This window comes from Alligator sinensis, unplaced genomic scaffold (genome assembly GCF_000455745.1).
Source record: "Alligator sinensis unplaced genomic scaffold, ASM45574v1 scaffold404_1, whole genome shotgun sequence".
Taxonomy (NCBI): domain Eukaryota; kingdom Metazoa; phylum Chordata; order Crocodylia; family Alligatoridae; genus Alligator; species Alligator sinensis.
The window spans coordinates 5,349,781-5,362,314 of NW_005841839.1; the positions used below are offsets into that span (position 1 = coordinate 5,349,781).

Sequence of the window (12,534 nt, forward strand, 5' to 3'; positions counted from 1 at the left end):
AGGCTGATGGCCGCAAGGGGCACATGCAGGGGGTGCAGGGGAGGGAAGGTGGCTCCCACCCTGCACGCACCCTGGAAGGGCATGCCCTCCTGGGGTGCATGCAGGGCGGGAGCTGCCACACTCCCTGGATGAGCCACAGCTCTGTCCTGTGCCCTGCCCCACCTGGGCAGCGCCTGTCCCAACCCTACTCCCTCCCTCACCACGGGGGCCTCAATCTGCTCTGCCCCCCCACGCTCCTTCCCCCACTTCAGACTTACCAGCCCAACACTGGTCTTCAAGCTGCCCAGTTGCATATCAGAACCAGATCAGTATCAGCCAACATGGCTTCTTAAAAATCAGCCATTGGTATTAGCCCCAAAAATCTCTTTCAGTGCAGCACTAACTGCAACCCAGGGACAGATAGGTGAAGCACTATGCTTGTGACATGAATGCCGCATGCCCCCAGAGGCTGGGGGGGGCACTAAGAGCTCCCACAGGTGGCAGCACTGGGGCTGAGACAAGTGGGAAGCTACTGCAGGCAGCTGTAGCACTGTCAGTGGCGGGGGGGGTGGTGCTGAGCACTGCCCAGTGGTCAGCGAATACCCATAGACACCATGCCGGCAGCATTCAGCAGTGATCATAGACCCCCTGCAGACGCAGGTGTTAGTGGCGGGGGGGGTGGGAGTGGCAAATGGCAACCGCCCACAGGCGCCGCCAATAGGGTTGGTAGTGCCTTTTCACAGAGGGTGCACTACCATGCTCAAGGGGTGCAAATGCACCTGCGTGCACCCCTGATGCATCGCCAATAGTCTTTAGTGTCTACAATGCAGCAATTCCCATGCTTCATTTTGCTGGAATCTCTCCTCTACAATGGAGTTTCTCTCTGGTGTCATCCTTTGAAATCTGTTGCCACTAATGTTGTGGTAGTGCCAGGAGGCCATTTATGTCAGTGCCCCATCATGCTAAGCATTACGTAAAATGTACAGAATTTAAGGCTTGGCCATTTTTGTCCCTGTTTGCTGTTTTTTTCTCTGCACCTTGTCCTTCATTTTCTCTCTGTTGCCAGGCACACCAAAGCCCTGAGCCATATATGTCAATGAAGTCAGTAGAAAATACTCACGGATGTCAAATGGCTTCAGAACAGGGCTCAAAAGACTACACATAGCTCAGCATGGATACATCTACTAGTGTGCATACAGGCCTGGCTGCACATGTCAGAAAGCCAATCCTTCAAAAGCAGAGAGGGGAAGGAAAACCGGGACCAGACTATTATCTGAGCCTGACTTTCAGGAGCAACTACACTTAAGTCCTGTGTTAAAGTAGAGAAAGACTACCAACATGCTGTCTGGTATTTCACTGGCAGATGGGGAAACAATGCTACTACTGGAGGAATGAGGAAAGCTAAGAGCTCACCTACATGGAACTGCAGGAAATTTAAGACAAATTGACTAAAGGCATGGTATTAGTGTGCGACAAAGGTCATTAGATATCCATGTAGATGCTTTCATTTGACAATAAAGCAATTGCAAGGGCCCTTTAGCTTTACAAGTAAGAAACAGCTATTTAAAGCTAAATTATATTCTGAGATGTAAATTAGGGGTGCACCAATAGAGATTTTTTGGGCCGATACCGATGGCCGAGTTTTAAGGAGCTGTATCGGCTGATACGGATCCGATTCCAATATACAGCTGGGCAGCTTGGAGACCAGCGTTGGGCTGGTAAATCTGGTGTGGGGGAAGGGGTGGGGGGAGGGAAGGGGCATGGCGGAGCAGTTGAGGCCCCCACGGTGAGGGAGGGAGGCAGGGGCAGGTGCTGCAAGGCTGGTGTGGGGCAAGGGACAGAGCCGCGAGCGGCTAACCTGGGGGGAGCGGGGGGCTTCTGCCCCGCATGCACCCTGGGAGTGCATGGGGGGGGCGTGTGCCCCTGGATCTCCATGGGGCAAGGCAGGGCAGGGTGGGGCGGGATGCTGCTGCAGGGTGGGGCAGGGCAGTGACAGGCTCCTCTTGGCAGGGCTGGGCTGGACTGTGCTGTGCTTGGGGTGGGTGGAGGTGCTGGGAGGGTGCTATGGTGGGGGCTGCACCCACCACAAAATTCGGTGTAGACCTCCATAGGCCTCTCCCAGCACCACTGCTGTGCACCTTGCATGCAGCACAGCCTGGCCCAACCCCCGCCAGGAAGAGCCTGGCACAACCCCTGGCCTTAGCCTGCAGTGGCAGCCTGCCCCGCCCCACCCTGCACAGATCCAGGGGCACACTGCCCCCATGTCCTCGCACAGCAGCAGGAACACTCCCCCCGGCTCCGATGAGCTGCTCATGGCTCTATCCTGCATCTGCTCTGCCCTGCCCTGCCCCAGCCCCACTCCCTCCCTCACCCTGGGGGCCTAGATCTGTCCCCCCACACCCCTTTCCTCCCTTCCCCCACACCAGACTTACCAGTCAGATGCTGGTCTCCAAGCTGCCAGGCTGTGCTCCTGGCCTTGCACACGCTGTGGCTGCACGCTAGGGCTGTGCGAAGCTTCAGCTGCCAATTCAATTCAGAGGAAATTTGACCTGATTCAGCAGCCAAATCTCCAAATCAAACCGGGAGACCCATTAAAAGGTCTGAATCAAATCTGAACCCTCCGAATCAGTTTGGAAAAGACTGAGATTCAGATCCGCCAGGTAGAGGCAGGCTTAGGTGCCCATGGCTGCCCCACCCAGCCAGCCTCCTGGAACTTAAAAAAAAGCAAAGGACCGCCCCCCCCCCCCCCACACCTTAGCCCCCGGCTGGGGGGGGGCGGGGCCCCCACCACACAGACCATGCTCCCCGATCTCCCCCTCGCCCAGTCCTGCCCCTGATGGTTGCTCTGCCTGGCCCCAGCATCCCAGCAATTAAAAAAAACAACCCCCAAAAACCCCTGTACTCACTGGCTGCAGGAACAGTGATTGAGGCCTCTGGGTGCTTGTGTCAGAGCCCCCCCACACACACCCTGAGGCAGCGGGGGGCAGTGAGGATCACACCCCCACTGGGCACCCACACTGCAGCTGCCCCATGGTGCAGGTGCAGCGCAGCTTGGCAGGGTGCTGCACACTGTCTGGGAGTAGCTGCGGTGTGGGTAGGCCATCCCTGCTGTCTCCCAATGCCCTGTACTGGGGGGGGGCTCTGACATGAGCCCTCAGAGGCTGTGATCCCTGCTGGTGGGGGGTGGGGCTCTGCCATGTGGCCCCAGAGTCCCCACAGCTGCTATTACTGCTGGTGAGTGCATTTTGGTTATTTTTTTGATTCCCAGACTGCTGGGGCTGGGTGAGGGGGCCATCAGAGGCAGGGTGATTTGGAAGCAGGGGCTGTATGGGGGGCTCTGCCAGGAGGCCCCAGAGCCCCCACAGCCCTTGCTGCATCCAGTGAGTGTGGGGCTTTTTTTCTGGCCTAGAGGGTCCCTTCTAGTCCTGTAAAAGTAGTAGAAAAATAATATGGAAAATAATTTTGCACTGGTTGCAGGATAGGCTGGAAGTGTTTCTAGGTTTAGTTTCTATTATTAGTGAGTATAAAGGAGACTGTATAAAGAATCTTATGGTTATGAACCATGCAGTGAATATGGGTATTTCCATATGGAAATGGTGTCAATTTAACATCCAGAAGAAAACCTTATTAGTCTTACCACATCTCCATTCCATAAAGATAACTAGAAGCAGATAAAGCTCATTAATTGTTTCATCACTCGGGCCACTTTGAACAGCTTTCTTACAGTGAACAGAAAGAAAATGTTTCTTTTCACATCTTCAGAAAAGGTTACTATAGACCAAAACTTTTTACTTATAGGAATTCTTTCTTCATACACAGGAACTGAGGGGAAAAAAGGAAATAGCTGAATTACAAAACTATAGAGGAAGATTCAAAATGCAGAAAACCCACTCGTTTTCAATGAAGTTTTAGAAATCATGAACATATTAAAAAGTTGATCTCAGCTGTTTTTATAGTTTGAAACAACAGAATTTTGTTGTTTCTAATATAATTGCCACAGGCTAAAGAGTCATGAAAATGGACCAAGGAAAGAGTTTATTATAGGTATTCTGGATAACTTTGTTCCTTACTCTGTTTAGGAATCTTGTTGATTGCTTATTAAATGTTTGGAATTAAGATTAATGATTTGATGAGGCTGACACTTTACCTACATCCTGCACACTTATGGCATAGCAAGGCATCAATGTTTAGAATCAACATTTTTTTCACTGTAATGAGCAACATTACATGAGCTTAACTGAGTTAACTCTCCCCACTTTCCCAAGCATCTTCTCTACAGTTATACTACTATCTACTCTATAAGGATTGTTAGGCAGTTGCCAAATTCAATTGTGGTGCCCATTTCTATAGCATACTGCATAGCATTCTAACAGAAAGCAAAAAATGTCTTTTGCTGTCCAAATCAAAACCACTACCTCAACCTCCTGATGATGCTGTAATGCAGAGCCATTTCCTAGCTCTCACTGGTAATACTAGTCAAGTTGCCTTCTGTCTTGCTGAAGCATTACTAACATCTGCTTTCTGTGCATTCCAGTTATGCTGAGATGTTAGTAGGCATGTGAGCAGATTATCAAAACCACTGCTTTGAAAACTACTGGTTATTAATTTCCACCCCAATTAAAAACAAAACAAAACAAAACCAAAACACTCAAACCAACAACAAACATTAAAAGCCCACTACTTGGAGTAGATATACCTTTACATTCTTTGTGAGCACTGAATCATGACTGTGATGTTGATGTTTTATACACCAAGAGGTCTACGACTTGGATGTGAATGCAACAATTTCCGCATGGCACAAAGATATTATAGAAGACACAGGGGTCAACTAGTACATAATTATGCTCTTCCCTTCTTAATCTGTGCAGGGCACCTTTATTTCTTCTCCAGTTTCTTCAACAAGGAGACATTGGTAGCACCCTACTTCAATAACCAACAAGAGAAGTCACCATATCCCAGAAGCAGATATTTTTAAAAGAAATGCAACCAACACCTTTGGTGTTAGCTTGCTTCCTTATGCGAGTACACAAATACTTGCACTAACAGTATGCCATGTTAACACTACAGCCAACTTCTGTATGGGGCACAGCTGTACTGCTACCCGGTGCATCCACAGGTGGCAGATGGTAGAATGACCTTCAGGGAAGGTTAGCTGTGAAATAAGCAGCGGTAACTGCCAAATAAGCAGTCACTGACCAAGCAGCAGCAGCACCACCAGGATGTGGCGAGGACAGCAGATAGCAAAGCTTTCCTTCCTGAAAAGCCACATATATCCTTTGACAGTGCTGTGACATGGCAAGTACAGGTCACCACTATAATAAGCCTGCCCAGCTCCCAGCCATGGATCCACAAGTCCTAAATGGTGGAACAGGAGGAAGAAGGCACTAGAATATCAACAGCTGTGAAGGCGAATGAAGGTTGCAGCAGAATGAGATCCCCAGTTGTCTTGGCCTCTTGCCATTGGATCAAGGTCCTGTTCTGTCAAGAGCCGTGTAGAAGCTGATGTGCAGCAGCTTCTCCACGAAGAAGTCATGCACAGGTATGCGTTTTCAGCACTTTCCTCAAGTCCTTTGGTAAACAGCTATTGGCAATGGGAGCAGGATTGTGAGGTCTGGAAGCTCCTAGCCATGAACTTTCATGAAGTGGTAATTACAAGAAGGTTATCCAAGTGCTAGACAAGACAGGAGTACAATTCGGCAGCTGTAACTGTCACTAAACAGCCCTCATCAGGATTTGCTCTGCTCGCTCCACTTGGGGAGGGGACTAGAAAAGGTGCCCTAAACATAGCCTGTATACCTTCTGCCTGACTGGATAACCGTGTCCAGTGGGATCACCTTTATTGCAGTTGAAAATAACAGTGACGACACCATTTTCAGGAACTGGAACATCAGGACCCTCATGGACAACCCCAATAGTGAATGCCTAGAGCACTGCACTGCAATCATGGCCTGAGAACTCAGGCGACAACATCAATGTAGCTGCACTGAGCGAGGCCCAACAAGTGGGAGATGGGCAGCTCAAAGAACAAAGAGGTGGCTATATCTTCTTCTGGAAGGGTAAACAGGAAGGAGAACATCGACTTCACGGAGTTGGCTTTACCATTAAGAATTAACTCATAAACCAACTCAATGAGTTTCCTAGTGGAATTAATGAGTGCCTCATGACTCTCCATCTTAAACCGGCAGGGAGCCTAAATGCCACTGTCATCAGTTCATATGCCTTAACTCTTGATGCCGCCAATAAAACCAAGAAGGAATTCTATGTCAATCTTAACTAAGTTCTTTCTGATGTTCCGAGGGAGACAAACTTATTTTTTTTTGGTGATTTCAATGCCAGAGTCAGAAAGGATTCTAACCTCTGGAATGGAACCACTGGCAAGGAAGGAGTAGGAAAGTTCAACTCCAAAGCATCCTCCTCTTGACCAAATGTGCAAAACATGGACTCACCATCACCAACACCCTGGTTCTGCCAGAAAAACAGGAATAAGACATCGTGGCAACACTCATGATCTAACCATTGGCACTTGGTTGCCTATGTCATTGTCTGTGTCTGGGATCGCAAAGATATCTGCATCATCCAAGCTATGCTACGAGCTGATGACTGCTGGACTGATCACTGACAAACTGACTCTGAAACGATGGCTGCAGCAGAAGCAATACCAATGGAAGATGGACGTTGAAGGACTTAAGGATGCAAGTAAGTGAGACCTCTTCTACCAGTACCTCAATGAAAGACTGGTGAATTCCAATCAACAACAATGGAAGAATGTCAGCAGCATGCGGGGTGCCCTCAAAACTAGTCATCAGCACTTGTGAAGAGACATTTGGATTCTCTACCAGGAACAGAGATGACTGAGCAGGGTGCAGGGCCCAGGGCAAATCAGCCTGTGTGGGGCCCTGCCCCTGGATGCGAGGGAGTCAGCGGTGGATTCAGAAGCAGGGTACTGAGTGGCCAGACATGAAGCCAGCAGCAGTGTGGAGTCACTACAGCCGCTCTGCCCAGTTCTGTGGGGCCCCACAAAGTGCAGGGCCCAGGGCGGTTGGCCCAACTCACACGCCCCCTAGGGACAGACCTGACCAGGAAACATCAAGACTGGTTTGATGAGAATGACTGGGAGGTCCAAGAGTTGACTGAGCTCAAGCACAAGGCCTTTGGTATTTGGCAAAACAACACCAAGTCCAAGCAAAAGAAACTGAATCTCCATGAAGCCAAAACAGAGGTCCAAACAAAGACCCATGATATGAAGAACAAATGGTGGGAAGACAAGGCTAAGGAGATTAAAATTCTCACTGACATCCATGATATGCGCGGTTTCTCCAGTGCCAGCAAAGCTATCTATGGTCTGAGCACTCAGGAACCAACTCCCTTGAGACCTAAGGATGGAGGAGACCTGATCAAGGAAAGAGGAACCATCAATGTTCACTGGAAGGAGCGTTTTGAAGACCTTCTCAATCAAGATTCTGTTGTTGATGAGAGTGCTCTCAACTCCATCCTGCAACACCCAGTCAGAGATTATCTCAGAATCCCTCCAACCCTTGATGAGGTGAGGAAAGCAATCAGCAGATGAAGAATGACAAGGCATCTTGAGCTGATGGAATCCCTGCAGAAATCTTCAAGCAGGGGGGGAGAGGAGTTCACATCACAGCTTCATGCCCTCATCTGAAGGATCTGGAATGATGAGAAAATTCCAGATGACCTCAGAGACGCCATAATCATGACAATCTCCAAGAAAGGAGAAAAGTCTGACTGTGGAACCTACAGAGGGATCACCTTGTTGTCTACCACAGGTAATATCATTGTGAGAGCCCTCCTGAACCATCTCCTTCCACTTACTGAGATTCTGGGAGGAGCTCTTCAGTATGGGTTTAGGGCATCAAGAGAGACAACTGACATGATCTTCACAGCTCACCAGCTGCAGAAGAAATGCCAGGAACAACATGCCTCTCTACACAGCCTTCTTTGACCTCATGAAAGCTTTCAACTGTGTCAGCCAAGAGGTGTTGTAGAGGATGCTTTTGAAGTAGGGTTGTCCATCGAGATTTGTCACCATTCTCTGCTTGCTCCATGACAGTATATGAGCAGTGGCTCTCAGTAACTGATCTATCACAGATGCCTTTGAAGTTAAAATGGGAGTGAAGCAAGACTGCATCATTGCTTCAACTCTCTTCTCAATATTCCTTGCCACAATGCTTCCTCTGACCATCAATAAGCTTCCAGTTTAGCTCCATAATGGAGCTAAACTGTCTAAAGGATAGCAAGCTGTTTAGACTCAGTCAATTCCACACCAAAACCAAGACCACCCTGACTTCAATCATTGAGCTCCAGTACACTGATGATGCTGTAGCATGCGCTCGCTTGGAAGTAGACCTTCAGGCAATTGTCAGTCTTTTCCAAGGCATACAAGAAAATGGTGCTGACACTTAACATTCAGAAGATTAAGATCCTCCACCAATGAGCTCCTAAAGAACAGTTCCCAGCTTCTGTAATCCAGATTCACAATGAGACTCTGGAGAACATTGAGTATTTCCTGTACTTTGGAAGCCATCTCTCGCAGAAAGCTGACATCAACCAAAAAAATCCAACATTACCTCAAATGTGCAAGTGCAGCCTTTGAACGCCTGAAGAAATGGATGTTTGAAGATTACAATATCAGATCCAAAACCAAGTTTATGGTTTATCAAGCAGTTGTGATCCCCACCTTGCTGTACAGATCTGAGATATGGACAACATACAGGAGACATCTAAAGGGGTTGGAGAAGTACCATCAATGCTGCTTGCAGAAGATCCTCTGAATCTAGCGGAAAGACAGATGTGCCAATGTTAGCGTCCTCCTACACCATGAGTAGAAGTGATGACCATCCAACATCAACTTTGTTGGGTTGGCCATGTCATCCAGATGTCCTACTCCACACTTCCCAAGCAAGTTTTATTTTCCCAGCTCAGCCAAGGCATACAACTCAAGAGAAAGGCAGACAAATAGCTTCAGGGACATCCTCAAGGCCAAATTAAAAAAAAATGCAACATTGATGTCAACTTGTGGGAGACAACTGCCTAGGACCACCCCAAATGGAAGAAGAATGTGTTGCAAGGATCTCACAACTGAAATCTTATGACAATAACATAAGGTGGAAAACTGGGAGTGGCAGAAACAGTGTATCATGGACCAGATGAAGAATCCAGCACTACTCATCCCACATGGAAACACTTGTCCAAGCTGCAGTAGCATCTGTTAATCCTGGATAGGCCTTATCAACCATCTTTGGACGCACAGATAAGAAGCTCCCTGCCTCTGCATGCATTCCCAGGAAGGTGGGAATGGGGGTGGGGGCACGTCCCACAGATCTGTGTGTGAGGTGGGGGCAGATGCAATCTGCCTGCCAGCTGCACTGCCATGGCGAGGTGCCCCCTGCCTGCTCAGCAGCAGCAGCAGAGATGGCAGTGTAGAGTTGAGTTGTGCCCACCAACTGCTGCAGGGTGGGCAGGGCGTACCTTGCCATGGTGGTACAGGGCTCATAGGGGGTGGCAGCTAGGGCTGTGCAAAATGGGCTGTATTCGATTCGGATTCGGCCCAAATTGGGGACAGTGATTCGATCCATTGATTTGGATCACTGTCCCCGATTCGATTCGGCCGAATCTGAAGATTCGATGCTGATTCGGTGAATCAGTGATTCGGACACAGGCATGACTTTGAAAGTTTTTTTCTACGTACTCTGAGGTAGCAGCACAGCCTGTGATCGCTGCAGTGCTGGGGCGCATGGAGCGTTCCATAGGAGCACGAGGGGCTCTCCAGTGTGCTTGGCAGCGAACCCGGAAGTGGACTGGAAGTACTTCTGGTCTACTTCTGGGTCTGCCTAGAAGCACGCTGGAGGGTCCCCCGTGTCTCAGCAATCGGCCTCAGGGCAACCCTAGGTGCACCCCCCCACACACCCAGGAGGCACCAGTCGCTGAGCTGGGGGTGGGGGGAAGCGTGGGGGGGGGGGTGCACTGGGCCCCCCCGTGCTCTCCCCTGGTGGACCAGGAAGTGGACTGGAAGTGCTTCTGGTTCACTTCCGGGTCTGCTGCCAAGTGCCCCAGGGAGCCCCCCGTGCTTCTGTGGGACGCTGCATCTGCCCCAGCACTGTAGCATTCAGAGACCCTCCTACTTAGAGGTATGTAGAAAAAACATTTAAAGCTGTATCTATGTCCAAATTGTCAAATCTGTCTGAATCTCTCTGAATTGATTCGAAGGGTTCTGATTTGATTTGGGATTCTGACCCAAGATTAAAGGGTCCTCTGATTCAATTCGAAGATTTGGCCACCAAATTGGGCCGAATCTCTGCCAAATTGAACCAGGGACCGAAGCTTCGCCCAGCCCTAATGGCAGCAGGGTGGGGAGCCCCAAGCCTGAAGCAGGCAGCCCACATCTGCCCCCTCACCCCCATTGGCCCTGCTCTGGCAGAGCCATGGGGGAAGGGGGTAGTATGGAGCATCATCATAGACCTCAACTCCCTGGCAAAAATAGAAGTCAGCACCTATGGCTGGCATGTTTTGGAATGGAGATCTCTTTCAATAGTGTTGCACAGAGTTCAATGGATTCCCTTAATGAGGTTAAACATAGTTTGATCTCTCTATAAATTGCCCCAGGCTTTGTTCGCAGCAACAATGACTTCCTCACCACTTAAGCTGAGCTACTGAACCAGCTTTGCCAATACAGATTTGAGTAATGACCTGATGCTAATTTATAAAGTACCTTGAGAATTGGTTAATTGCTTCCCATTCTAGCTTTCTTTATTCTTTGGGACACAGCCCTTTAAAATCTAGAAGCCTGCTATGCACTAACACTGGTACTTTCCACATCTCACTTTTAAAAGGTAGTTAACGGATCCTGACAAACCCACAAAAGGGTGAGCTGGGTCATAACACTTAATAATTTATCTTGGGATACCACAGTTGCACATGAAGAACAGTCAAAGCAAACGGGCATTAGGACTCAAGTGCTTCAATTCATAGGGCAGAATTATGGCATTAAACTGCAGCTGAATATCAATTGTGATCCATCTATAATGCATTTAATTACAGCCAAATACACAGAAAAAACAGGAGTTAAAGTCTCCAGTCGGACAAACAGATAATTTGAATTAGTTGCAAAGCAGTTTTCTTACTTAGAAAAGGAAATAGTATTTAATTACCTGAAAAGGTGGCGGGGGGGTTCAATTCTAGACTTTTCTCAGTGGTGACAGATGACAGAACAAGGAACAATCATCTCAAGTTTCAGCAAGGAAGGTTTAGGTTGGATATTATGAAAAACTCTCTTACTAGAAGAGTGGTGAAGCACTGGAACAGGTTAACAGAGAGGTGGTGATGGAATCTTCATCTTTGGAGGTTTTTAAGGCCCAGTTTGACAAATCCCTGGCTAAAATAATCTAGTTGGGGATGGTCCTGCTTTGAGCAGGGGGTTGGACTAGATAACCTCCTGAGGTCCCTTTTAACCCTAATTTTCTATGGGCACTTTTATATGTATTCCGGGGCTTGGATTCAGGAGGAGAGGGGGTGGCACTTTAATTAGCGTGGCTCTGAGAGCCACACTAATTAAAGTGCCACAATGTCTCATGCATCAGCATGCCTGCGCTTCAAGATGGTGGCAGGGAGTTTCAATTAAAATTAATTTGATGAATAATGGCATGAATAATTCTTTCTTCCTTGGTTCTGAATATCCACATACTTAGAGACAGGCAAGTCTCTCTCAACCAAACGTTGTTGATTCAGTCGTATTTTTTCCTCATCATGGAATCAGTCTTTATCCCATTAAGACCATTTTTGTTCTTCCTTGAACTCCCCACAGTTTGCCACCTTCTTACTAACATTCAGCTGCACAGAACAAATACAGTATTGTAGGCAGTCTTGTCAATGTCCTATAGGATGTAGCCACTAGCTCTAATCTCGATTAAGTAATGGCACAATCACTACAAAAAAAAGAAGAGGAGCCAATTTACTGTCCTATTACACTGCAAGTTTGCCTGCATCCCAGTGTCCACTATCATTGTTAGGTCTCTTTGTCCATTACTAACCATAAGCATGTTTCTTTCCATTAAAATGTCTGTACTTCCAATTACTCTCCTCCCCACCCCACTCCCATCCCTCCAAGATATTCTACTTACATTTATTTAGGCTGAATCTCAAATCTCATTCCTTTAGCCAATCCCTCCAGCTCTCTTTGCATTATTTTCTGCCTTGACAGATGTTCATGCTACTTCATTTTACTATTATCTGCAAATGTGGAGTTCCATTATATCCAGAAAAGGGACAAAAGCAGTTGATTGCTTTATCAGGAGCAAATATAGAAATTTTACTAGGTGGGGAGATGAGTAGATAATGGTAATCAGTCCTCAAGCTCTGGAGAACTTAAACCATTAAGATAAATCAGCAATGTCTGAAAAAGTGCTCAAATGACTTGGAATGCTAGCATGTATAGACAATGACTATAAGACACCACTAAGCACTGTGTCCATTAGCATGCTCACACATTAATAATAATGTTGCACCTGTGCAGGTGCAGGCCTACTGCATCCACTCTTT

The 12,534-nt window shown here is 47.9% G+C and overlaps 1 protein-coding gene across 9 annotated transcripts in view; it reads right to left on the reverse strand.

Moving 5' to 3' along the window:
- Nucleotides 1-12,534, reverse strand: part of TBC1D24 (TBC1 domain family member 24) — a 55,102-nt gene that overhangs the window by 29,185 nt on the left and 13,383 nt on the right. For 2 of the 9 annotated variants that reach the window (XM_025204350.1, XM_025204348.1), the window contains exon 1: nt 3,617-3,751. The exons of 6 other annotated variants lie outside the window; for them this stretch is intronic. In XM_025204350.1, coding sequence (XP_025060135.1) covers nt 3,617-3,627 — 11 coding nt within the window. In that variant the 5' untranslated portion in view covers nt 3,628-3,751. Of the gene's footprint in view, nt 1-3,616; nt 3,752-8,567; nt 8,758-12,534 lie in introns of those variants that run through there. One more of the 9 variants, XM_025204362.1, reaches the window with a different exon arrangement.